We start from the raw sequence: 26368 nt of genomic DNA on the forward strand, positions 1-26368 counted from the left end.
CAAAACCCCATCGCTACTGAAAATACAAAAATTAGCTGGGCATGGTGGCGTGAGTCTGTAATCCCAGCTACCTGGGAGACTGAGGCAGGAGAATCGCTGGAACCCAGGAGGCAGAGGTTGTAGCGAGCCGAGATTGCACCACTGCACTCCAGCCTGGGTGACCGAGTGAGACTTTGTCTCAAAAAGATAAAAAATAAATAAATAAAATATCCAGAATAGGTAAATCCATAGAGACAGAATGCAGATTGGTGGTTGCCAGGGGATGGAGGGAGAAGGGAATGGAAAGTGACTTATTAATGTGTATGGAGTTTTCTTTTGGGATGATAAAAATGTTTTGCAACTCGACACAGGTGCTGGTTGCACAACATTGTAAATCTACTAGGTGCTAGTCAATTATACACTTTAAAATTGTTAATTTTATGTCATGTAAATGTTACATAAAAAAAAAAAGACATGTTCTGCAAGCATGCCTTTTCGCCTGAAGTTACATAATGGATTCCTGGGAGCCTGAGAGATGGGCAAGACTGAGAGTAATGGATGAAGTGGAGAGGTTACTCCCACCCCCACAATCACACTGCCAAGGTGACATTTGGATAAAAGCTCCCAGGTGGGATCAGAACGGCATCTGGACTGTCTCTGGCCACTTCCCCAAGGTAGGATCCCGGGCCACCCTGGCTCCTTGACCCTCAAGCTGCCTATCTGCAAAACAGGGCTGATGCATGTTCCCTGTTTTCCTTAGAGGACCATGGATGAGGGTCCTGAGAGCACCCTATGAACCCACCTTCACAGGGTGAACCCGTTGGATGGGGCCAGTCATGGCACCCTGTTTTCTAAGTATAGCAGGCAGAGAGTCAGTTCCTGGTTCAAGTGGAGCCATGGAAGGGTGACAGGTTTCAGAAGCCACTGGTGAGAAAGGGGTAGTTTTAGCAGTTTGAATCCTGGCTCCATCACTATCTGTGTGGCCTTGGGCAGGTTACTCCTTACCCAGTTCCAATGGTAGAATGGGAATATCTACACCTACTATGGAGAGACGATGTGTGTATACACTGGACACTCAGAGCAAATCCTTCTTTATCTCTTTTTTTTTTTTTTTTTTAAGACAGTTTCACTCTTGTTGCCCAGGCTGGAGTGCAATGGCGCGATCTCGGCTCGCCGCAACCTCCGTCTCCCGGGTTCAAGTGATTCTCCTGACTCAACCTTCCGAGTAACTAGGATTATAGGCATGTGCCACCACGCCCGGCTGATTTTTTGTTTTTAGTAGAGACGGGGTTTCTCCATCTTGGTCAGACTGGTCTCGAACTCCCGACCTCAGGTGCTCCGCCCACCTCAGCCTCCCAAAGTGCTGGGATTACAGGCGTGAGCCGCCGCGCCCGGACCCTTTCCCAGCAGCTCTCTCAAAAATAAAACGTGCCAGTTCCCAAAATCCGCCCAAGAAAGCTGTGGCTCAGAGCAGGAGTCACTAGCCCAAGGTGACAGTGAGTCTGGGCTTAGGACACAGAACTCCTGGCTTCATGTCCAGGGAACTTTCTTCAAGCCTCTAAGGCTCATTCATTCTCTCCAACAGAGTTTGGCATATACTATGCCCTAGAGCGGAGGTGTGCAAGACAGGTGCTGCTGTCCCCGTGTACAGGTTAAGTAACAGTCAGTTTAACTGAATCTCAGGGAGGCCAAGTGACTAAGCACTGGGACACAAAACCAGAAGGTAGATGTCTCGATTTTGAACTCGGATCAAACGCCAGGGCAACGCCCGGAAGCCTCAGGGCGCGCGTGGCTGGGCGCGAGCTCGGCGCGTATCGGTGGGAATCCCGAGCGGAGTTGGAAGCCGGGCCCGTTCATTTGCATGCTAATACCCAGAATGCTTTTCCCCCGCACACCGCTTCTCTTAATGGAAGCGCTCAGTTTGGAACCGTGGAAAGTTTGGAACACATACTTCGCTCCCTCTTTGCAACTGTGGGAACTTCCCGCCCGCACACGCGGCGCCTGCTGCCTGGGGCTCTGCGCCAGGCGGCCGCCAGCGCTTCCTGGGAAGGCAAACCTTGGTGTACAACTCTAGCGCGGTAGCATCCCCGGGCGGGCCGGGGACAAAGCGCCGAGGCCTGGCGGCAGGGCCCATAACCAGAACACCCGGCGTCTCACAGGGCTGCGGGCGCTGGGGATGCTCCCGGCTTGGAGAGGCCCGAGAGTGTCCCCGACTCCTCCGGCACCCCCACTTCCCCGAGAACTGCTGGGGCTTCCGGGGGTCCCTGCCCCGTCCATCGCCCTCATATTGTCGCCTCCCGGAGCTGGTGACTTCACGCTCCCCGGGGACAAAGCTCGGCGTGCTGGGTTTGGGGGAGAAGCTGGACGCTGGCCTCATCTCCCCAGCTCTTCCGGGCGCGTAGCCCATCAGTTCGGTCCATGTACCGGGTGCAGAAGGAGCTCCGGAGGTTCGGCCTGTCTCCGGCCAGGACCCCGGGCCCTCTCTGGTGTTTGAAGCAGGGAGGCGGTCGCAGGCGACTTCTGGGGATTTCGCGCATGAAAGCGGGGCTCCGAAGGGTGGACGACGCCCGCTCGACCTGCGAGTGCGCATCGCAGGCTGGGGGGCCCGGATCCGCACCCCTCAGTTCCTGCCCCCCCAACCCTGCTAGCCGCCACTCTCAGCGGGCAGGGGAGGGGCAGTGGGAGCTGGTTTGCTGGCTCGGCGCTTCGTTTGCATTGGTCCGGGGGGGCTGAGACTGCAGCCCCCGGCCCCGCGGGCGGGGTGGGGAGGCGGGGGCCGGACGGGGGCTCAGGCTGCTCTAGCATTGGCGGATCTGGGGAATGGGGAGGGGGGGCAGGAAGCGGGGGGAGCAGAGCTGCGGGGGGGGTGTATAAATAGGGAAGGGGGGATGTGCATCCTCGGCTTGGTGAGGGGGGGGGGCGCTCGGCACAAAGAAAGTGGAAAGTTTGCAGCGCGAGGCGGCCCGGACTAGACATCCGGGCGCGCACGTGCAAGGCCGGGGGCGCCAGGGGCCCCCCACTCTGAGCTCGCCGTTTTTTTTTCTGCAAGCGAGGGGGGGGTGTTGTTGGTATCGCCCCCTCCTTCTCCTCCCCCCAGGGGTGAAAGTGCAAGAGGAAGTGCAGCCGCTGCCATCTTTCCTCCGCTCCGAACACACGGAGCCCGGGGCCGCAACGCCGCCGCTCCGCCGCCGCCTTCTCCCGGCCCGGGGAAGGGCCTACTCTGCCGCCGCCGCCGCCGCCCGCCCGCTCCAGCCGCCGCCGCCGCCACCGCCCTCCAGGCTCCGGGACCCGGCCCGCGCCACCGCCCCCGTGCGCGCCCCGCCGCCGCCTTCGCCTTTTGTTTCCTCCGCTCCGGCGCCCCCGCCCCGGCTCGCGCTTTGCAGGGGACGCAGCGCGCGCCCCCAGCGGGCCCGGGAAAAGCCGCGGCGCGCGCGCGCGCCTGCGCGGCGGACCCCCTCCTTCTCCTCCCCGCGTGCGCGTGCCCCTCTTGGCTGCGCGCCGGCGCCGCCTGGCGGGCGGGAGGGGAGGTGGCAGGCGCGTTTGCAGGAGGGGCGCACCTCTTCGCTCGCGCACCCCCCCGGAAGGTAGACCGGGAAGGGGAGGCGGGCGGGCGGAGAGGAGAGAGCGGCGCGCAGTCCAGCGAGGGCGGGGGTTGGCTATGTGGGGGATGGTGGTGCACCCCGCAGTCTAGACAGTCCGATCCGGGCTGGGGGCGTGTACGCTTGGCGCACCTGCGAGACTACAGAGCCCCGGGCCGGCACGTGTGGGGAGTGTGGACACGTCTGCTGTGCCCCGCTTCTCGCTGCCTAGGGGAAGGGAGGGGGCGGGCAGGTGCGGCGGCCGGGCTAGTGGGAGGGGGCGGCGGCCATGGAGCGGGTGAACGACGCTTCCTGCGGCCCGTCTGGCTGCTACACGTACCAGGTGAGCAGACACAGCACGGAGATGCTGCACAACCTGAACCAGCAGCGCAAGAACGGCGGGCGCTTCTGCGACGTGCTGCTGCGGGTAGGCGACGAGAGCTTCCCAGCGCACCGCGCCGTGCTGGCCGCCTGCAGCGAGTACTTTGAATCGGTGTTCAGCGCCCAGTTGGGCGACAGCGGAGCTGCGGACGGGGATCCGGCTGATGTAGGGGGCGCGACGGCAGCCCCAGGCGGCGGGGCCGGGGGCAGCCGGGAGCTGGAGATGCACACTATCAGCTCCAAGGTATTTGGGGACATTCTGGACTTCGCCTACACTTCCCGCATCGTGGTGCGACTGGAGAGCTTTCCCGAACTCATGACGGCCGCCAAGTTCCTGCTGATGAGGTCGGTTATCGAGATCTGCCAGGAAGTCATCAAACAGTCCAACGTACAGATCCTGGTACCCCCTGCCCGCGCCGATATAATGCTCTTTCGCCCCCCTGGGACCTCGGACTTGGGCTTCCCTTTGGACATGACCAACGGGGCAGCCTTGGCAGCCAACAGCAATGGCATCGCGGGCAGCATGCAGCCAGAGGAGGAGGCAGCTCGGGCGGCTGGTGCAGCCATTGCAGGCCAAGCCTCCTTGCCTGTGTTACCTGGGGTGGACCGCTTGCCCATGGTGGCTGGACCCCTATCCCCACAACTGCTGACTTCCCCATTCCCCAATGTGGCATCCAGTGCCCCTCCCCTGACTGGCAAGCGAGGCCGGGGCCGCCCAAGGAAGGCCAACCTGCTGGACTCAATGTTTGGGTCCCCAGGGGGCCTGAGGGAGGCCGGCATCCTTCCATGCGGTCTGTGTGGGAAGGTGTTCACTGATGCCAACCGGCTCCGGCAGCATGAGGCCCAGCACGGTGTCACCAGCCTCCAGCTGGGCTACATCGACCTTCCTCCTCCGAGGCTGGGTGAGAATGGGCTACCCATCTCTGAAGACCCCGACGGCCCCCGAAAGAGGAGCCGGACCAGGAAGCAGGTGGCTTGTGAGATCTGCGGCAAGATCTTCCGTGATGTGTATCATCTCAACCGGCACAAGCTGTCCCACTCTGGGGAGAAGCCCTATTCCTGCCCTGTGTGTGGGCTGCGGTTCAAGAGAAAAGACCGCATGTCCTACCATGTGCGGTCCCATGATGGGTCCGTGGGCAAGCCTTACATCTGCCAGAGCTGTGGGAAAGGCTTCTCCAGGTGAGGAAAGGCCCCCTCTTCCTCCCCTGCTCCGCTGCCACACGTATCTTAGTCCTGAAAAGGCCCCTGCCAAGATCCGGGGCGGTGGCATTTGTGGGGGTCACTTGACCTTATAGAGTCATGCCAGGTTTGGGAGAGTGTTTTAAGGGCCCTTATTTTGAGATGGTATGCCTGAGACCTGCTTTCTGTTCCCTCAGGGAAGTTCTTTGACGCTAAGTGTGCCCTACTGTCTCTCCTCCTGGGGCGGGATTCCTCAGGCCAGAGCCACCGGACCTCACCATTCTTCTCCCTGGGCTCCCTTTGTGTTTCTGGCACCAGGCGTGGGGCCCCCTCTGGGGGCGGGAGACTGGGCTCCTCCAGCGACTTCCCCGCTTGAATGGCTGCCGAGGGAGGGACTGGAACAAGTGCATCTGGGACTCCCCACACTCCTGAGGCACCAGATTCCCCAACACAGAACACTGGCCTTGCTGATCAGTAGACTCCAGCTATGCTCTCAGACCACCCTGGGATCATGGGACACAGAGCTGGGCACCCAGAGCTGCTGCTTAACACCAAAAGCTTTGATCTGCTCTGACTTGGTAGCTCTAGAGCCTAACCCACAGAGCCCCTTTATGTTCTCAGGACAGAAAGGAATGGGGCAGGATCTTTATGTAGGTTTACTTTCTAGTTAGCCTGTTGGGGAACTGAGGACTTGTCTGGGAGCAGAGGGTGGTTTTGTTTTTCTCCTAAAAGGCTGGTTTTAACCTGGATTGGAGGACCTTGTGTGTGTGAACACAGGGATGGAGAACTCCCTCAGAGGGCCCCAACCGGGAACCAGTCTTACCGGTCAGGCAGCCCCTGCCCACCTGCTCAGGCGGGCATCTGGCTTACCAGCCCAGCTGGGGACTTAAGGCTCCACTGTTGGCCTCTGGGGACTGAATTCCATCCGGGTGGCATTCATTGGCTGCCCGTGGCGGGAGAGGCTGGGGGAGGGGGGATTGCTGAGTTTCTAAGGGGCTTTAGTCTGGACAATGAATCACACATACCCCCTCCTCTGGGCAGTGAGGCAGCTCTGTTTCATTCTACTGCCACCGCCTCTGGTCCTAGAAAACATTGAGTTTCTGGTGGGGGGGAATTGAGGGGGTGGGGAGGGAAGATCAGAGACAAATGCCCACTTCCCTTCCCCCTCCAGAGAAAACCAGGGCAGAGAGGCCTGGGCCTGTGGAGCCAGAGCTGGGTGGTGACTTTGTCTTTGTCATGCTGGGGTGGAGGAGAGGGAGTCCTCTCCAGCAGTGTGTGTGTGTGTGTGTGTGTGTGTGTGTGTGTGTGTGTACACACGTATGTATGTGTGCCTGTGTGGTGGGGTTTGGCCAAGTTTCTAAAGTCCCTCTTGGTTCTCTCTTTTCCAGGCCTGATCACTTGAATGGACATATCAAGCAGGTGCACACTTCTGAACGGCCTCACAAGTGTCAGGTAGGGGCTGGGCCAGGGCAGAGATGGGCTGAAGGAGATGTTGCTGTTCTCACGGTCGCAGCCATGAACCAGCTGCTGCGTGTGCCGGGGGCCCGGCTGACTGCCCACCGCTTTGCACACCTCCCCTCTGTTCCTCCACCCTCCCTCTGCTCTCCTCCTTTGTTCTTCCCCCAGGCCCCCTTCCCCCACAGCTGATGTTCCTCCTTCCTGGTTGCTTGGTCCTGGTTCCCACCCCATCTTTGCCTTCACTCTGTTGCTTGGCTTTCCTCTCCTGGTGTTTGCCGGCTCCTTGGATAGTGGAACTATCGCACAGATGTTGTGTTGGGAGACCCAGCCCTGTGCTGGGCCTGGCTGTTGGTTTCCAGCAGTTTGTAGGGACTGCAGGTTTTTTAAAAAGGGCTCCTGGTGGTCCAGCCAACCACTCTTCCCCTTTTCTGACCTCAGTTAGAGCTCCTCCCGGGTCCCCTCAGCTTAGGGCACAAGGCAGTGGGGGAGGTAGGAGGTAGGGAGTGGGTGGTCCTCTCCCCCACACTGGCTCCTGTTTAACCCACCCTGAGCCAGGGTTTCTGGAGGACTGGAGAGCAAAGTGGGCTCCTCTTCTTTGAGCTCTTTGCAAAGTAGCAAGTAGGGAAAGCTAAACCAGATAGATTCTCACCCTTGGTTTACCTGCTTGAACAATATCTGGGGTCCCTGCTGGTGCCCAGAAGATTGAGTTTCCTCTCCTGGACACTGAGCATTCTTGTCTGGATAGCGAACACATCTCTGTCTTTTCCTTGGTTATCTCCCCTCTCCCATGCCAAGTTCCCACCAAGTGGGGGTGAGCCATGATTGTGGGGTGTGCATTGCAGCCTCTGAGAGGATAACCTGCTTCTCCTTATCCTGTTGGTGGCAAGGGGAGAGGGTTCAGGGAGACCAGCAGGGAGGGATGAATGCTGTAAGTAGGGCAGAGCCCCTGGGGGCCAGGCGTGGACGATGTTCACAGGTGCTGGGCTAGGCAGTTTCCTGGAGGATGGCCCAGGGCGGGCCTGTGGGGATCTGTCTTTGCCTTGCTGCCTTCTCTCTCTCTGTTTCTCTCATCACAGAGCACATTCTGAGTCAGGTAGTGTGCTGAGTAGCCCGGGCAGAGTAGGAGGAGCCCAGAGGGCAGTGGGGGCAAGCCCGGTGGCCTGGGGGGGTAACCTGCACTCTCTGCCCTTTTTCCAGGTGTGGGTTGGGAGCAGCAGCGGCCTGCCGCCCCTGGAACCTCTTCCTAGCGACCTGCCATCATGGGACTTTGCCCAGCCTGCTTTGTGGAGGTCGTCCCATTCGGTTCCTGACACCGCCTTTTCCCTTTCTCTAAAAAAATCATTCCCAGCCCTTGAAAACCTGGGCCCAGCACACTCCAGCAACGCTCTCTTCTGCCCAGCCCCGCCGGGATATCTGAGGCAGGGCTGGACCACCCCAGAGGGCAGCAGGGCCTTTACCCAGTGGCCTGTTGGCTAGCCTGGGCCTCCCTGGAGAGGGTTGACAGTGGAGGGGAACAGGAGTGGCAGTTGGCCTGAGACCCCTGCTTTTGGGAGAGACTAGCAGGGTGGTTCCTGCCCACCATGCCCAGCTCCTCCCTGGGTGACTTGTCCCATCTCAGAGCCCCTAAATGGGGGTAGTAAGGAGCACCTTTCTGGAACCCCCTATAGCATCCAAGTTTCTTTCTGGGCTCTCTTGCCTTTTCCCCCCTTTCACAGATGGCACCCCTGGGCATCTGTCCTTGCCTAGGTGATTTTGGAGGTTGGTGCCTTCCTGGGAACTAGCCACCAGCTTATCTGCTTCCCCTCCCCTGGCATCACTTCCCGTAGGCCTGGGGTTTCTAGACTGGGGTCCGGCCACCCCTTTCCCCAATCCGGGAGTGAGTCGGCCTCCAGAGAAGACTGGCACAGTTCCAACTAGAGTCAACCCATGCTGCCTTCTGCCCTTCCCACTCAGATCTAGATCCTGCTTTCATTTCTGGCTAGTGAAGTAGACTTTTGTGTTTTTGAGGTTTATTAGCAGGTCTGCTCAGGAACCAAACCAATGAGTAGTTTTCTATTGGGCTATCCCAGTATATGGCTTTGTGGGCTGAAAAAGCAGATGTAGACCCCCTCCCTTGGATCCCATTGGTGTGCCCTTTAGCACCCCGCAGACTCTGTGGGGTGAACAGGAGTGATGATAAAATTTTTCATTCTAACATTTGAGGCTTTGTGTGTTTTGTCCTTGGTCTGTGTCATAACACTGACATCACTGTCCCTTGGTGTACAAATGTGCTCCTGCCCTGCCCCTCCAACATACACTCTCACAGACCTGCTGGCCCCTCCTCCAGCCCCATAGCCACAACTCCCCTAACAGGGACCCAGCAGGTGAAGACATGCTGGCTCTCGTGCTCTGGGCTGGCCAGCGAGGTGTGCTTGGGCTTGGTTAAACAGCAGGGGCATCTGTTGGCATGGTGTGGGGATGCTGAAAACATCAGAGGTGAAGAGACAGCTCTCTGGGAGTTCGTTCCTTGGGTCCCCCACTGGCTAGGCACAGTCCCTATTGCTCATCCCCTCCTGATGCCAGAGAGAATGAAGGAGGCCAATTACAAGAGACTAGTGCCATAGCTTAAGTAGAAAGGCCATCTGAATGTAGGGACAGGAAGCTTCAGGCTTGACAGTGGCATGTCTCCTTGGGGCTTGGCCTGAGTGTTCTTAACTGGCCCAGATGCCCCAAGTATTGCTGGATTTATGAGCTTAGTGGGCTGGGACATTTCCCCCACGTGGAGTTCAACCTGAAGCTGAGAGGCTGGAGCAGCTCAGACCTCCCTAGCTTCCACAGGCTCCACTTCTTGGGGGCTGGTTAGAGAAGGAATGCGTTGAGATGGGCATATGCTTGAGAAGAAGGGGGCCAAAGAGCCCAGGGAGCTGAACTTTCACGCATTGCCCTTAAGGGTTTTCCAGTGCTGTGGGAGAAGGCTGCTCGAGACTACCCCTGAGGCTGCCTGAGTTCAAGGGCCACCAAGGGTAGGGGTGTGCACTAGTGCCCTTGGTACCATTTGGGCCCCATTCCCAAGCTGCTCAATCCTTAGGAGGAAAAGCTTCAGGAAGTCTGGGAAGGGATCAGGACTGGGGCTCAGCGTTGAGTGGTGATGACCAACACTCAGGGTGCCTGGGCCAGCACCTGGCAGGCATGGCCCTTAACTACAGCAGGCTATCTAAGCACAGGGCTGTGGGCCAGGCAGCTCTTCTGAGTGCCGCAGGCAGTCACAGCATTCTGCCTCTGGCTCGCTCTCTTCCCATCAGTGTCCCTCTGTCTTCTCCCTGTCTCTAGGACAAAGAATGCTCTTCTCCTGACACCCCAGCATGGAAGTTCTGGATGTTCCCTTTGAGATCTGTCTCCCTCCGCCCCTTCTCTCCTGGGTTGTGTGACCAGGCTCTTTCATGTTCTGTGTTGTCTGAACTTCTGCTGTGCCTAGACTCTGGAGTTTCACAGGCTCCCCAGAAAACCTGGGGACTGCAGCCACAGAGGGTCAATCCTGGCACAGAGAAGCCAACAATCTCTTCAGCTTGGCTTTGAACACAGGGAAAGCTTTTGTCATGTTTTTGTTTCTTCCCCCAGCAGATTTACATTCCTAATTCTGTTTGCTCAGGCGAAAGTTAGCTTTCATTCCTTGAGAGATAATCAATGGAGGACAGGGTGGGGGAAGCCAGCCCAGTCTGGGATTTTAATTTTGCTTAGCTAATCCCCAAATGGATAAGCGACTTGTGGATAATTGAAGTTTGGCTGTCCATCATCTTTAGGTAGCAAAGCATGACAGGCAAAGCCTTTAGAGGACAGATCTTAAAAAAAGGTTGGTAAGAGAAACAAGGCATCTCTTGCCTATCCATGTTGTGGCTCCCTCTCCTAGGGACTGTGGAAGACAAAATCCTGAATGTGCTTTCGAGTAGCTGGGACTACAGGCACCCACCACCACGCCCGGCTAATTTTTTTGTATTTTTAGTAGAGATAGGGTTTCACCATATTGGCCAGGCTGGTCTCAACCTTCTGACCTTGTGATCCACCCGCCTCAGCCTCCCAAAGTGTTAGGATTACAGGCGTGAGCCACTGCGCACGGCCTCAGCCCTGTTTTCTTATACCTGATCCATGTTGGTTCCTTTGAGCTCTGAGGCTTAGAACACACCTTCTCTCACTGTTGGAGGGGGTGGTCTTTGGGTCGCTGCCTGGCAAAGCTGGGTCTTGTCCCCAAATAAACCAACAGGTGCACCTCTCTTTTCTGGGGGTGTTTATGCAGCCCCTGCCCCAGTTTAGAGACTGCTGGGCTGTGTAGAGGTTTGGAGTTTTTTTTCTCCTACTGTGGCCTGTCACTGCGTCATGAGGTCCGTGGCTGAGGTGGGGCCCACCTGTAGCCATGAGAGCAAGCATCCATGGTGCTTTCTGACTTACCTACATGCTGGAATTTCCTTGCACAAATCTCTTCACCTTTCCCTTTTGGGGGTCCTGGCTGCCAAGTACTGTACACTGTGTTATAAAGTATGAGCACCTTTCACTCAGCAGAAGCTTCCTCTCCTGAATCTGGAGATGATAAGAGCACAGGCTGTGGGACTGGTTCTTAGTCCAGCTGTCTCATCCTCTCAGGGCCTCCACTGGCCCAGCTGTAAACTGGGAGAGATCAGAATCCCCTGGGGTGGCCAGGAGGATTGGTAAAGTACTGGCCTGGGTGTGGTGGGGGTGGGTGTGCTAGACTTTAATAGCTGAGTCTAGTGTTTTAAGCAAGTTCATCTTCTAAAGTTAGTTTCCTCATTTATGATATGAATACACTGAATATATAAAACAGATAAAAGCAGTATTTCATTGCTACAAATTCAGTTCAAATGTATAATATTTACTTAAAAAGATAATGACATAAGAGCTAGGTAGGCTGTGCTAACATACACAGATATTTGGAACTGGGATAGTAAACAGTGGTGTCTTCTACCTTGACGGCATTGCATGCGTTTGTTTCTTGCTATGGTTGTACAGTAAAGAGATAGTTAGATGTCTGTATGTGGTGACAGTGTTCACTTACCTTGAGCTCTCAGGTTCTCAGGATGTGCTTCTGTTAAAGAGAGATGGTAGAGGCAGTTCCGTTCTAGCACAAGGTAATGGGGTGGTCTTCAGTGGGTTACCATTTGATCCGTAACACATTTAAAGGTGAATGTTGCTTTCTCTTACAGTTCTAAAACAGTAAACACACATACAGAAAAAAGAAATGAGTCAAAATTGACTAGAACCCATTAAACACCTCCCTGGAACCAAAATACCTTGAAAGCCAACGGATTCAGCTCTTCTCAGGGCTTTCCCAATATTCTGTGACCCCCACAGCTGGAATGCCTTTGCAAGCTCCAGCTGAGGAAGGGATGTTGTGAGGAGACTGATCACTGGTACTCAAGTCAGGTCCTCAGGTACAGGAAATTACAAGAAATGCCTGCCAACCTGGTCCTCCTTCCAGGGTACTGGTTCTGACCTTTAGCTCCTGACTCATCCGACCCGGGGGCCTGGCTGTGAGTTGGTGCTCAGCTCACACCACAGCTTTCCAAAGCCATGCTCTCTTGGAGGGTAATCACACAGCTTGCCTCAGAGGGCTGCTATCAGGATGGGTTGCATGAGATAAGTGCCTCTAAAAGGGTGAGCACCGTGCCTGCCTGGCTCACAATCAATACAGGGTAGTATCATCATCCTTGCTATCACCAGCACTTCCCCAGCCTAATGTTTCACAAATGCTTTTTTTTTTTTTTTTTAGACGGAGTCTCGCTCTGTCGCCCAGGGTAGAGTGCAGTGGTGCAATCTCGGCTCACTGCAAGCTCTGCCTCCCGGGTTTATGCCATTCTCCTGCCTCAGCCTCCCGAGTAGCTGGGACTACAGGCACCCACCACCTCGCCCGGCTAAGTTTTTTGTATTTTTAGTAGAGATGGGGTTTCAGTGTGTTAGCCAGGATGATCTTGATCTCCTGACTTCCTGATCCGTCTGCCTCAGCCTCCCAAAGTGCTGGGATTACAGGTGTGAGCCACCGTGCCCAGCTTTTTTTTTTTTGAGATGGAGTCTTGCTCTGTCGCCCAGGCTGGAGTGCAGTGGCGCGATCTCGGCTCACTGCAAGCTCCGCCTCCCGGGTTTACGCAATTCTCCTGCCTCAGCCTCCTGAGTAGCTGGGACTACAGGCGCCCGCCACCTCGCCCGGTTAGTTTTTCGTATTTTTTAGTAGAGACGGGGTTTCACCGCGTTAGCCAGCATGGTATCGATCTCCTGACCTCGTGATCCGCCCGTCTCGGCCTCCCAAAGTGCCGGGATTACAGGCTTGAGCTACTGCGCCTGGCCTTTTTTTTTTTTTTTTTTTTTTTTTAAAGGGAGTCTTGCTTTGTTCCCCCTGCTGGAGTGCAGTGGCAGGATCTCTGCTCACTGCAACCTCCCCTCCCAGGTTCAAGTGATTCTCCTGCCTCAGCCTCCCAAGTAGCTGGGATTACAGGAGTCTGCCACCACGCTGGGCTAATTTGTTGTATTTTTAGTAGAGATGGGGTTTCACCATGTTGGTCAGGCTGGTCTTGAAGTCCTGACCTCAGGTGATCCGCCCACCTCGGCCTCTCAAAGTGCTGGGATTACAAGCAAGAGCCATTGCGCCTGGCCCACAGATACTTTTGAAGACTCCGGCCCTTGTTCTGTCTGCTAATTCTCACGTGGTCAGAATTGCCACTATCATTTTATGGGCTGCTTTTTCTTTTCTTTTGTTTTTTTTTTGAGGCGGAGTCTTGCTCTCTCCCCCAGGCTGGAGTGCAGTGGCCGGATCTCAGCTCACTGCAAGCTCCGCCTCCTGGGTTTACGCCATTCTCCTGCCTCAGCCTCCCGAGTAGCTGGGACTACAGGCACCTGTCACCTCACCCGGCTAGTTTTTTGTATTTTTCAGTAGAGACGGGGTTTCACCGTGTTAGCCAGGATGGTCTCGATCTCCTGACCTCGTGACCCACCCGCCTCAGCCTCCCAAAGTGCTGGGATTACAGGCTTGAGCCACCGCGCCCGGCCTGGGCTGCTTTTTCAATTCAAACTCATGAAAATTTACGAAGATTTATCTGTGCGCTTTGTCCTGCCTTTCCTTTCCATTTCCCTGGCCAAGACTAATGTCACTTTTGAATAAAATGAATAAATAGAATTCTTTGTATAAAACAACTAGGGGAAACCCAGGGATAGAGAACAGTAAGGCTGGTTTATATGCCAGTAACTCATCTGTAAATTCATGTAAATGTAATTCTGTGCATTATAGCTAATGCACCTAAAGTCAGTTCTTTTTTTTTTTTTTTTTTTTTTTTTGAGACGGAGTCTCGCTCTGTCGCCCAGGCTGGAGTGCAGTGGCGCGATCTCGGCTCACTGCAAGCTCCGCCTCCCGGGTTCACGCCATTCTCCTGCCTCAGCCTCCCGAGTAGCTGGGACTACAGGCGCCCACAACCGCGCCCGGCTAATTTTTTGTATTTTTAGTAGAGACGGGGTTTCACCGTGGTCTCGATCTCCTGACCTTGTGATCCGCCCGCCTCGGCCTCCCAAAGTGCTGGGATTACAGGCGTGAGCCACCGTGCCCGGCAGTTCTTAATGTCTAAGGAGCAAAATGTGTAACTCTTCATTGTGTAGAGGGGTATAGAGCTTAGCTTGCCATGTCCTGGGCACATTTCCAGTAGTCATTTAGTTAGTACCAGTGATTCCCACTCAACTGTCCCGTAAGGAGGCACTATGGGAAATAAGAACAGCCTCTTGGCATTCTGGGTAGAGAGCCTGAGCCAAACTCTAAAGCTCTCTTTATAAAGGGAGGTCACGTGATGGCCAGAAATTGCCTTTGCTTCATGGTGCACTTGGTGGGGAGTCAGGTCTGGCGTGCTGGGTTTCACCTCATCCCATTTTCTTTTCTGCCTTCAGACCTGCAATGCTTCTTTTGCCACCCGAGACCGTCTGCGCTCCCACCTGGCCTGTCATGAAGACAAGGTGCCCTGCCAGGTGTGTGGGAAGTACTTGCGGGCAGCATACATGGCAGACCACCTGAAGAAGCACAGCGAGGGGCCCAGCAACTTCTGCAGTATCTGTAACCGAGGTAATGTGCCCACTGTTTCCTCACTTCCAGAGGATGGGTCTGAGCGTGTATGGGAGGCCTAGGGGTGTCTCAATCACCCTGCCTCAGACTCCACTCTTTGCACAGCCTGCCCCCCCACTTCCCACTGAATGATAAACACCTTCATCACCCAGCTAGCTATTTGCTACCCCTTCCTTCCCAAGAAGCTTGTGGTGCTTAGAATGGGAAGTTCCAGGAGACCAGCAGGTCAGAACAGAAGGAGAGAGGTTCTTCCCAAGCTTGGGCCCATAACTCTCACCTGCTACTCAGGTGGCAGGATGGATGCATTTTGCAGACACCACTGAACCACTGAGGTTGGTGGGGGAGTTAGTAGGTCCCAAAGTGGGAGAAAAAGAGGTTGGTCCGGCTTGAGAGCTTTTGCTGATTGATTCACTGGCATATGAAATTCAGCAGCTAGGGAAGAGGTTGAGTCTGGAGATAAACAAGGAGCAGACACTTTGTAGCACAAGTGGTCAGAAGAGAGGCCAAATTCAGGTTTGTGGCCTTGATGAGAGAGGAAAGTGGAAGGTGCTCTGAGCAGGGTAGCATGCTTGAGGACAAGGTGGGCCTAGGTAGTGTCTAACTCTGTGGCAGTGGTGTTGTGTTGGGTGAAGTCAAGCCTGTCTCCAAGGTTCTGCCGGGTCTAGTTGGCTGTTGGAAGTGCTAGATATTTGTGTTTTGCAAGCACAGCATCAGTGGAGGCTTGCGCTGTGTCTGTGCTAAAGGAGGTCGGAGCAGCTATCTGTGAACGTGAGGATGCTTCTGCATGGTGTGCTTTGCTTTGGCCAGTGGGGAGCACTGGGATGTCCTTATCTCCTGGGGCATTCTTTCTTGTCCCAATGCTTCTGAAAGGCTGCTTAGTGGGTTGAGCACTGAACCAGGAGTCAAGAGACCCAGGGTTTAGTCCCAGCCTCTCACTAGGTGGCCTCAAGTTCTCCCATTCCCTCTCTAAGCTTGAGTTTCTTCATCTCTCAAATGGGGTTAAGAATAGCCCCCTTTCCCACCTCTCAGGGTTATCATGAGGATCCCAAGAGACAAGGTAGGTGAAAGGAGCTGCACACTTGGGAGACTCTATCCTTGCACTTTGTAACAATGTTGGGAAAGACATGCTTGTTGACACTCTGGGTTGGACCAGGCACAACACTCCTGCAGGCCTTGGCGGAATTGTTGGGTGCCTGTGCTGTGTTCACGTGCCCTGAGGTTCACAGTGGAAGGAGATTGCTGAGTAGCTGGGTGTTCTTGGTGTCCTGGAACTGGATCCCTCCTTGCAGCTTCACACCTGGGGTTTGTACTACCAGGACACCTGCTGTGAAAGCAGGGAAGTAGTAGTGAAGATCTCTTAAGCTGTCTGTTCTGTTTTCTGACATGTCAGTAGAGCCCATTTCTGACAGAAGCTTCCTCCAGGTTGCAAGTGTTGGGCTTAACCTTCCTCTAGGTTGCAGGGAGAATTATCGGGCTGTGGCTGACCGTCTTGACTGGGGCTGCCCCAGCCCCAGAAATAATATTGTTTCTTGTCTTGCTTCATCCTAACCTGGCTTCTTGACAGCTCCCCCAGATAACTCAAAACCTGCTATAACATGCTATAGGCAGGCATTTTGTCAGGTTTTCAATGTGGAAGTTCCCAGTGCAAGAACTGGGGTCAGAGGCCAGAGGCTGAAAACTGCTGAGTGGAGAAGGGTGCTCATGATAAAACTCAGAAAGCCCAGACCAGATGGTGGAGTAGGGCAGGAACTGGACAGGAGACCCAGGGCCACAGCCCTTGGGAGCCCAGCTCAGGAGGAAAGAAAAACTGAGAGCAACAGGGACAGTGGGAAAGTTGGCCTAGTTAGGAGGCAGCTGATGTGGCAAAGCCAACAACTATTGTACATCAGGATTTCTTTTCCAAGGGCTGGTAAAGAGAACTTGGGCAACAGCCATAAGCTACATGACTGGAATGGAGAATCCAGAAGAGTAAGCCAGAGTCTACTTTTTCTCAGAAAAGCCAAGACTGGGTCTGGATCCCAGAGCCAGAGTGGGAAGTCCGTTTCCTGCAACAAGACTAAAGAAGGTGCTGGTCCAACCCATGCTGGGTACTCAGAAGGAAGAGAAAACAATTGCAGTGTTTATCAGAAGAGAAGGAGCAGGATTCTACTCCTGGACTCATTCCTTGGCAGAAATAGGAAGAGACCAAAAAAAAAAAAAAAAAAAAAAGGAAGAGGATAAAGTTGTTTCTGAGCACCAAAAACATTGAGACATTGGAATCAAAATGTAGAGAGCTCTGTGTCCTCCTTTGCCCTCCTGCCACCAAGCCTATACCTACAGAGAGGTTGCACAAATAAATGAATGTTCTTATCTCTGCATGCGTTCAAACAAAGGCTGAATGTCAGAACAGTTAAGATTGAATCAGGTGAACTTCCAGGTGCCCTCAGATCCTTCAGTCCCAACACTTCTTAAACAGTTGACTTAAGTATCTACCTATAGATCTGTCTTTTTTAGTTTTTGCCACAAAAACGACTCCTGGCTGTGAAGAATGGCAAAGAGGAAAGGCAGCCTGACTCCTGCAGCCTCACACGTGAGTCAGATGGAAGTTGATGAGACAGATGACTCTGGCTTTGTCATAGAGACATATCAGGATGTGTATGATACTATTTGTAGAGGAAGATCATTTGCAGTGGAGGGAGTATTATGGCTAGAAAAGCTTGTTCCCACATTTTTGAGTTGAGGAAATCAGTTGAGTTGAACAGTGGAAAAGGGAGAAGGCCCTGGCTGATGACCGTGATTTTCTTCCTTTAAAGTTTCTGTAGCAGGATCTTTGTATATATGCCTATGTGCTGGTATGGGGAAGAGGAATAGATTATCAGGAATCTGCCTTTGACAGAGACATTTGAATGCAAACATCATTGCTTGAAACGTAGAGGAAGCCTTCTCCCCAGTCAGAGGTAAGCACACAAGTGGATGGATGCAGAGAACCTGCCGTTTCCCTGGACTCACATCAAGCTACGTGGGCCCACTCCAACACAATGCAGTTGGGAATGGCCCCTTCAGGGTTTGGACAAGGAGAAAGCAGTCCCCAACCCCTGCATGGATGTGGAAACTGCCAAAGGATCATTTGCTTCTGGAGTGCCAAGTGCAGGCACACCAGGCAAGAAAACGCAACTGAGGAGCAGTGGCCTTTTGCTAGTAAGACCATCATCTCTGGAGTAAAAGGGCCAGTGGCTTGCTGGTTATAGTGACAGTCACATGTGTGCTCAGCATCTCCATTGCGTGGATGGCTGGATCAAGCTGCCTCTTTGGCTCTTGGTTAATCAGTGGTGAATGGGTGGGTAAGTTTAGAATTCCAGCTAAATATGTCTGGTTTCAAAGACGTATTCTGCTCAGAAGCTTAGCTTCTGTTTCATCCTAACACTTGGCTGCTGAGTTGCTCTGTGTTTAAATTCTAGGCTTTAAGTGGCAGCTGTGGATCCACTCCTACCACCTCGCCATGTGGTTTTGCTATAGATAGTACAGTCTGCAGCTGGGGTAAAGTCAAGAGGACTCAGCCATGTGTTTCTCAGACTGTTTTTCAGGAAAACTCAGCAAGACAGAGTTTCACTCTTGTTGCCCAGACTGGAGTGCAATGGCGTGATCTTGGCTCACCACAACCTCTGCCTCCCGGGTTCAAGCAGTTCTCCTTCCTCAGCCTCCCTAGTAGCTTTGATGACAGACATGTACCACCACGTCCGGCTAATTTTGTATTTTAGTAGAGACGGGGTTTGTCTCTATGTTGGTCAGGCTGGTCTGGAACTCCCGACCTCAGGTGATCTGCTCGCCTTGGCCTCCCAAAGTGCTGGGATTACAGGCATGAGCCACTGTGCCCAGCCAAACTCAGCAAGATTTGATTGAGCATCTGCTGTGTTCTCTTGGTATAGTTCTCCCAGTAAGGAGTAAACGTAATTCCTGGTGCTCTCCTGCTCCTTTCTGTCCCCTTTTGATTGCAGCAGACATGCTCTGCTTCATCACGGGGAGAGAGCTTCATGCTATTTTAAAGACCCCACAAGGGATTAAAAACCAAAGGAAAAAATTACCTTCTAAAGTTATCAGAAAGTTCTGATATCTTGTACTGATTGGTGGGAGCCAATATCTCCTGGTTCTGCTTTGTTTTGGGGGACTCTACAGTACCACCCCCAGGGGCAGGGCTAACAGCCTCTTTCCCATTCGCCTTGTCTCCTCACACCTGACTACAGCCTCCCTCTTAGGGATGTCTACATGGGACCCTTTTACACCAGTCTATACGCATGATCAGCCTCAGGCAGACACTTGGGTCACAGCACAGGACAACTTGCTCTACCAGGCAGGGCAGGACACCAGCATCTGGTCTAGACAGATCTTTGAAGTAGCTGTATTGGGAAAGGAAGGAAAATTGGCCCAATCCCACGTTTCAGAACCACTAACTGCTGCTGTCAGAGAAAAACTTGTTACATGAAGTTTCCACAGGCCAGCCCAGTTTTTCCAGCAGCTTCCATTCTAACATACCATTATGGCAGAAAAATACCTGAGTATAAATGGTGATAATGAAACCTATTGTAAAAGTCCACTGGATATTTCTAGGGCTCAGGGCTAAGACAGAGGAACCAATTAACCCATTTATGCTAGAGGTTACAAACTTTTTTGTGAAAAATCAGACTTTAGTGATGATCTTGAGCAGTAGGATATAAATAACTCCTGGGTTAGCGTTCCAATAATGGAACATGAGGCATAAGTGGGTTAAAGCATCTGCCCAGTAGCTAAGGGCCAAGTTCTGGTGGCACATGATCCTGGGGTTGGAGTCCAGGCTCTGCCACTTAGTAGCTGTATGTGTGACCAGGTTACTTAACCTCACCAAGCCTCTTTTTTTTTTTGAGACAGAGTCTCGCCCACCACCATGCCCGGCTAATTTTTTGTATTTTTAGTAGAGATGGGGTTTCACCGTGTTAGCCAGGATGGTCTCAATCTCCTGACCTGGTGATCCACCCGCCTTGGCCTCCCAAAGTGCTGAGATTACAGGTGTGAACCACCGCACCTGGCGATTTTTTTTTTTTTTTTTTTTTGAGATGGAGTCTCGCTCTATTGCCCAGGCTGGAGTACAGTAGCATGATCTCATCTGCCTTCTGGGTTCACGCCATTCTCCTGCCTCAGCCTCCCAAGTAGCTGGGGACTACAGGCGCCCGCCACCACACCAGCTAATTTTTTATATTTTTAGTAGAGACGGGGTTTCACCGTGTTAGCCAGGATGGTCTCGATCTCCTGACCTCGTGATCCGCCCGCCTCGGCCTCCCTAACCTCACGAAGCCTCTTAATTTCTTTTATCTGTAAAATGGGTATAATAGTAATCTGTAGCACAAAAGGTGTTGGGCAAATTCTATAGAATAGTGCATATGGCATGCTGGGCCCTGGTGTGCCATCAGCACTTACTAAAGGTGAATCTTTATTACAGTTCCAGCAGCATTCAAAATGCCATGCCAATTCAGACTTTTTTTTAAAACAAATCTCGTGCAGACATTCCACAGTACTCTTCAGCCTCTGACCCTTCAGCAGTGGATCTCACTGTTATCCTGTGACTGTGTAATTTTGAAAGTGAATCGAAAAATAATGAGTCAACCAGATCTGAAGTGGATTAAAGCGACACTGTCAGGGTGCTGGCACCCTAAGTGGGCCTTATACTAAAAAGCTTCAGTTCCTGCTAAAAGCACCTTCTGATCCTTGACTACAGTGGGGTTCGATGGCATACCTCCTTCCTGTGAAACTCAAGTCAAAATCCTTTTATCGGCCTGCCTCATTCTGTATCCTTGCACACATGGCTGCTGTGGAAGTTGGCCCAAGATCTACTCTTCCCAGCCTGAGATATCTTGTGGCTCAGACTGACCGAAGCATCTGGAAGGTGGGCAGGAACAGTTCCAAGATGGCTGGATTGTCCTCCCCCAAAATAAAGACAGAGATCATCCCTGTTTCTTCTCCTGTATGTGAACCTGGTGGATGCTCCAGAATCGAACCAAAACACTACCATGAATAAGAGATGACTGCACTCCTCTGACACAACTTCCTATTTTTGTCTTTGTTCTTCAAAAGATCTAAACAGTTACTAAATCCTGTTATGCTGAAGGTGGGGAAGTTAGAAAAATAGAACATCTCCTGACAGGTAGAAGACGGGATCCTTGGAGGCATTCCTTTGGGATTTCATTTTACCTCCATCTCGTTTGTTGTCCAGTTTCCTTTTATAAGGATTAAGCAGGCATCCTGCTGGCTAGAATCCTGTGACTTCCCTGGAGCCCCAAATTCTTGTCTAACCACATTTCTAGTCATGGTTCCTGCAGGAGACATCCACTCAAACCACCTGTTACTGAGGCACCAAGCAACCCTAGAGGCAGTTGGCCTCTGGCCCTAGCAGGAGCAAGATCTCAGGCCATCCCACCAGGCGGCCAGCCTCGGCCCCTCACCGCAGCCTTGCAGAGTGGGCTCTGCAGAGAAGCCGATTTGTGGACAGTGCCACCCTCCATCCTGAGCCATGTGGCTCATATGGTTGCAGCCATTTTTGAGCCAAGGAGAGGGCCCCTTCTAGGTGCAGCTGACCTGGGAATGCTAGCCAGAGCGGCCAGAGGAGAGGAGTGGGGGAAGGAGAGAGGTATCTCTTGCTGGCCGTGGGATCTCATCTCCTTTTGTCTTGTTTAGGTTTCTCCTCTGCCTCCTACTTAAAGGTCCATGTTAAAACCCACCACGGTGTTCCCCTTCCCCAGGTCTCCAGGCACCAGGAGCCCATCCTGAATGGGGGAGCAGCGTTCCACTGCGCCAGGACCTATGGCAACAAAGGCAAGCGACCCCTTGCTCTGCACTTTGCTTCTCTGCGCAGACTGTGTTGTGGGGGCGCTGGGCTGGGCGTGGGGAGGCGGGAAGGCTGCCGACTTTCTGGCTGCCTTGAGGAGACTCAGAGATCTGAGTGGCAGTGGCCTCCAGGACAAAAGTCACAGTGGGTATCTCACTCCAGGGCAGTGAGTGAGGCTTTAGGGCACTGCCGAGATCCAGCCTCCGCCTCCTCTTCCCCAGCCCTTCTCCCTTCCTCCTGGCCAGCCCCCACTGTCTGGAGCCCTGCAGGGATGCCCCGGGCCCTGGGCAGAAGAAGAGCCCCGCATGATGAGCCACTATGGGCCTGTCACTGCCTGCTGCCCTTTAGGATGGTGTGGAGCTGCGGCTGAATGCTTTCTCCTCTTTTGACCCAGTGGGCCGATGGGAGCCAATGTCTGGCTTGTCTCACAATAGGGGTGGTTGATTACTGTGAGTGGCCCTTTCTGGAGAGCCTCTGGCTATGGTTGTGAGATGCATGGCAATAATGAGCTATCTGACTCCTGTGACTTGGGAGTTGGTTTGCAGAGAGCTCCCCCAGGCCCACCTTCACTTGTTGATTCAGGTTGTTTTGTTGTATGTCACGTTGTTGTTGCCTTGGGGATGAGGCCAGGGGCTTGGCAGATGGTAGAAATAGCAGAGATGGCATGCTCCATGCTCCCATCACAGACCTCCCTTCCCGGCACGTTGCTCTGGACCCAGGCAGGAAGCTGCTGATTGGTGGAGGACTCAGTGTGGGCCCGGCAAGGCAGAGCAGCCAGGGTTGTCTCTTGGCCCAGCTTGTCTGGGGCCTAGGGTGGGGACACCCAGCCGACTGAGAAGTACAGAGTTGCTTTCAATCTCTGTCCTTTGGCTGCTTGGCCCTGGAAGGGTTTTGGCAGAAGGAAGGCGGTAAGAACAGGGCTCATGTTTGCAGCATTAGGAAAAGGATTGGCTTCTGTCTGAGCCATTGATGGGGTCTACCCAGGTTAAGGACCTGATGGCTCTGGTTCTGCCTGGCTTGCTACAGTGCAGCTAGTCTGGTGCAGGAGGCGAAGCCACTGTCACACTGGCTCGGCATCATCAGAATACCAATTTTACCCCCAGAGGCACCCAAAAGAGTGCCTAGGAGTTGGGGGTCTTTGAGTTGTTCTGGGCAGCAGTAGCAGAGTTGCCCTCTCTGTATCCCTTCCTTGAAGCAGGCTGAGATGACGGTGAGCAGTACACGTGCAGCTGCATGAAGAGTCCACAGCAAGGGAGGCTGGCAGCCCTAGGGCCCTGCCATTTCACCCCTGTAGGCACTCCAGTCTCCCAGACTGACCAGCTGACCCTTCGCGGGTTCTGCCAGGACAGTGGCTGGCCAACAGCTGCCCTCCACAGGTCTGTGAGCTGGCCCCTCATGACCCCTCCAGAGGGGGCATCTCCAGAGCCTGGCCTCATCTCTCTCCTGTATTTTGTTTTTTTGTAGAAGGCCAGAAATGCTCACATCAGGATCCGATTGAGAGCTCTGACTCCTATGGTGACCTCTCAGATGCCAGCGACCTGAAGACGCCGGAGAAGCAGAGTGCCAATGGCTCTTTCTCCTGCGACATGGCAGTTCCCAAAAACAAAATGGAGTCTGATGGGGAGAAGAAGTACCCATGCCCCGAATGTGGGAGCTTCTTCCGCTCTAAGTCCTACTTGAACAAACACATCCAGAAGGTGCATGTCCGGGCTCTTGGGGGCCCCCTGGGGGACCTGGGCCCTGCCCTTGGCTCACCTTTCTCTCCTCAGCAGAACATGTCTCTCCTCGAGTCCTTTGGGTTTCAGATTGTTCAGTCGGCATTTGCGTCATCTTTAGTAGATCCTGAGGTTGACCAGCAGCCCATGGGGCCTGAAGGGAAATGAGGCAGCTGCTCTGTCCCCACGGCAACAGCCATTTGGGGACTGCTGGGAAATGCTGTGAATGCGGAGGGAAGTGATGTTTGGGTTCTGTAGCTGAGAGATTTTTATTCATTTTTAACTGCCCCCCAACCCCACCCAACTCCTTCTCTACCACCCATTCTCCCAATGGTCTTTAGAAATAGATTTTCATCTGATATTCTACAGAAATATCAATGAGACTTGGTATGGGACAGGGGCAGAAAACACTACATAGGCCTCCAAGGCAAAACCAGTCCCAGTTTCTCTAATGGGAAGAAGCTGGAATTCCTGGTGCTCAATTCTTAGTGACCCCAATCCTATACCCAAATCTATGGTATTCTGGGACCTCAGTGATTTTGGTCCCCTCCCACTTCTGTAGTTCCTCATCCTCCCTTCCCATATCCTTCAAAAGAACCACACTAGGGTCTCCACCCACTTATACAATGCGGATGCCCAACTGTTTTTAAGGAAGCCAGAAGCATCCCATGGACCATGGGGTGAGTGTCCTCCAAGAGCCCCCCTGAGCTCCGCCCTCTGTCTGGAGGGCTCCAGACTCCTGAGCCCTGCTTGGAGGCGAGCATTTTCATTGCTAGGACAAGCTCAGCTATTGAGGACACCCCCACCCCAAATTTCAGTTCTTATGTGATTTTAACCATTCAACATGCTGTTGGGTTTTTAATTCTCTAATTATTATTATTATTGTTATTATTTTTTAGGACCAGTTGTAGTGAATTGCTACTGAAAGCTATCCCAGGTGATACAGAGCTCTTTGTAAACCGCAGTCACACATTAGGGTTAGTATTAAACTTTGTTTAGATGTACCATAATTAACTTGGCTAGTTGATTGTTTGAAGTCTATGGAAGAAATAGTTTTATGCAAAATTTTAAAAAATGCCAGTCTGGTCAGGGAAGTAGGGGGTTTCAATGCAGTTGGGAGCCAGGAAGGTGGGACAGCCAGCAGGTAGGGACATTGTGTACCTCAGTTGTGTCACATGTGAGCAAGCCCAGGTTGACCTTGTGATGTGAATTGATCTGATCAGACTGTATTAAAAATGTTAGTACATTACTCTATCTGCTCCCTTGAGTCCAGTTTTTCAGCTGTGGGGGTCTTTGGGACCCAGAGGTGGGCAGCACCTGGGGTGGGAGTGGGATCCCAGGAGACCCCTTTTCTACTTCATTGTACCAGTTCCACTGGGATTGACAGGTGGATGGTCCCACTGAAGACTTAGAATGCCAGAATTCACTCATTTGTTCAACAAATATCCATTGCTTGTCTTTACTACTTGTGTGCCAGGCCTGGTTTCATGCTCTTGGGGTATGGTGGTGAACAAGACACCACTGTGAGGTTTAATGGGAGAGACAGACAACTTAAATATGAGTTCAGATAATGAGAAATACCAGGAGAAAAACTGGGCAAGGTGAGGGGACAGTGACAGCAGGAGGGTAAGTAGGGTGGACCAGGGAGGTATGAAGTGGGGTTGGGGCTCTGGGAGGGAAGACTTATAGAGGGGATCTGACATGGCCTACCCAGCTAGCACCTGAGGAGGCATGTGGCAGGGACTCCTCATGGCCAAGGGGCTCTAAGAAGCTCAGCAACTTGTCTTCCCCACCATGTTATCTACCTGATGTTAAGTAAAAGGTTGGTGCACCGTTAATGGTGAATGTATGAAGAAAAGAGGGAAAAAACAACAAACAGGAGGCAAGAAGTAAGCACAATGGAGAATTAATGGGAATAAGAATGAGGAACAAGAGGGGCAGGCAGACTTAAGGCACCCTGGGCATCTTGAGAAACCTCAGGGAAGAGGAAAACCCCTAAAAGGATAGAGACAGCATTTAACCTCCAAGCAAGAAGAAAAACAATGGTAAAGGACAGAAAAACAGACCTAAGGGAACAAACAGTACAAAAATTTTTAGACTCACATTGGTATCAGAATTACTTTGTTCTTTTTTTTTTTCCGAGACGGAGTCTCGCTCTGTCGCCCAGACTGGAGTGCAGTGGCCAGATCTCAGCTCACTGCAAGCTCCGCCTCCCGGGTTTACGCCATTCTCCTGCCTCAGCCTCCTGAGTAGCTGGGACTACAGGCGCCCGCCACCTCGCCCGGCTAATTTTTTTGTATTTTTAGTAGAGACGGGGTTTCACCATGTTAGCCAGGATGGTCTCGATCTCCTGACCTCGTGATTCGCCCGTCTCGGCCTCCCAAAGTGCTGGGATTACAGGCTTGAGCCACCGCACCCGGCCTTTTTTTTTTTTTTTTTTTTTGAGACGGAGATTTGCTCTTGTGGCCCAGGCTGGAGTGCAGTGGCGTGATCTCGGCTCACCGCAACCTCTGCCTCCCAGGTCCAAGCAATTCGCCTGCCTCAGCCTCCTGAGTAACTGGAATAACTGGGATTAAAGGCATACACCACAATGCCCGGCTAATTTTTGTATTTTTAGTAGAGACGGGGTTTCACCACATTGGCCAGGCTGGTCTCGAACTCCTGACCTCAGGTGATCTGCCTGCATCGGCCTCCCAAAGTGTTGGGATTACAGGTGTGAGCCACCGCACCCCGCCTATAATTACATTATTCTGGTGTAAAGGTAAAGACTCTCAGCTGAATTTTTTAAAAAACAGTTCTAAGCCATTTACACAAAATCCTTGGTAAGCTGCTGGGCTTTGTGGACTGTGTGGAATAGAGGCTTAGGCCATTAGATGTGAGTATCAAAGGAAAGGGTGACCCTAGAATGTGGAGGCCCTGTGGACACATAGCTTTGTGACCACCACAGAATCTGGTCACACCCACCGAGTGTTAGAAAACCTGGCCTTGAACCAAGGACTTGACTGGGCCAGCCTGAGTTCCTGAACTCATTTTAGTTCTGCTCCCTGGAGACCTGTGAGCATGTCCATGGACAGGTAGGGACCATAGGTGTTAGAAAGGAGTATCTGTCATGTGGCAGGAGGGGAACAACAGAGCAAGCAGGCTGTTCCATCTTCCAAAGCAC

At 53.1% G+C, this 26368-nt stretch overlaps 1 protein-coding gene, 1 long non-coding RNA gene and 1 pseudogene across 7 annotated transcripts in view; 1 reads left to right on the forward strand and 2 right to left on the reverse strand.

Moving 5' to 3' along the window:
• Positions 1-1593: 1593 nt before the first annotated feature.
• LOC718409 (uncharacterized) lies at positions 1594-3176 on the reverse strand (annotated as a pseudogene). The gene has a single exon (XR_003719912.2). The product of XR_003719912.2 is annotated as an uncharacterized LOC718409 (transcript).
• PATZ1 (POZ/BTB and AT hook containing zinc finger 1) lies at positions 3101-24459 on the forward strand. 5 transcript variants are annotated; one of them, XM_077949972.1, is made up of 5 exons: positions 3101-3154; positions 3839-5117; positions 6506-6569; positions 14487-14658; positions 22955-24459. In XM_077949972.1, exons 2-5 carry the CDS (start codon positions 3847-3849, stop codon positions 23371-23373), a joined length of 1926 nt encoding a protein of 641 aa, XP_077806098.1. In that variant the 5' UTR covers positions 3101-3154; positions 3839-3846; the 3' UTR covers positions 23374-24459. The 5 variants fall into 5 exon arrangements, with proteins under 5 accessions (XP_077806098.1, XP_002798384.4, XP_028683660.2 ...); XM_002798338.4 differs by lacking the exon at positions 3101-3154 and adding an exon at positions 21340-21477 and having other exon boundaries at positions 3490-5117; XM_028827827.2 differs by lacking the exon at positions 3101-3154 and adding an exon at positions 21405-21477 and having other exon boundaries at positions 3699-5117.
• The window catches only part of LOC114670373 (uncharacterized), a 51231-nt gene continuing 36278 nt past the window's right edge, over positions 11416-26368 (reverse strand). Inside the window, exons 2-4 of the long non-coding RNA XR_013399282.1 lie at positions 23246-23425; positions 22055-22370; positions 11416-11769 (exon numbers count right to left, since the gene is read on the reverse strand). This is a non-coding gene — a long non-coding RNA (uncharacterized LOC114670373). The remainder of the gene's footprint in view (positions 11770-22054; positions 22371-23245; positions 23426-26368) is intronic.

The sequence above is a fragment of the Macaca mulatta genome, chromosome 10 (genome assembly GCF_049350105.2).
Source record: "Macaca mulatta isolate MMU2019108-1 chromosome 10, T2T-MMU8v2.0, whole genome shotgun sequence".
Lineage (NCBI taxonomy): Eukaryota > Metazoa > Chordata > Mammalia > Primates > Cercopithecidae > Macaca > Macaca mulatta.

Bases quoted from the DNA above. Each gene is read 5' to 3' on its own strand.
- PATZ1 (XM_002798338.4), top strand. From the start codon at position 3,847: ATGGAGCGGGTGAACGACGCTTCCTGCGGCCCGTCTGGCTGCTACACG. The intron at 5,118-6,505 runs GTGAGGAAAGGC...TCTCTTTTCCAG, and splicing joins TGTGGGAAAGGCTTCTCCAG to GCCTGATCACTTGAATGGAC. The intron at 14,659-21,339 runs GTAATGTGCCCA...TGTCTTGTTTAG, and splicing joins CTGCAGTATCTGTAACCGAG to GTTTCTCCTCTGCCTCCTAC.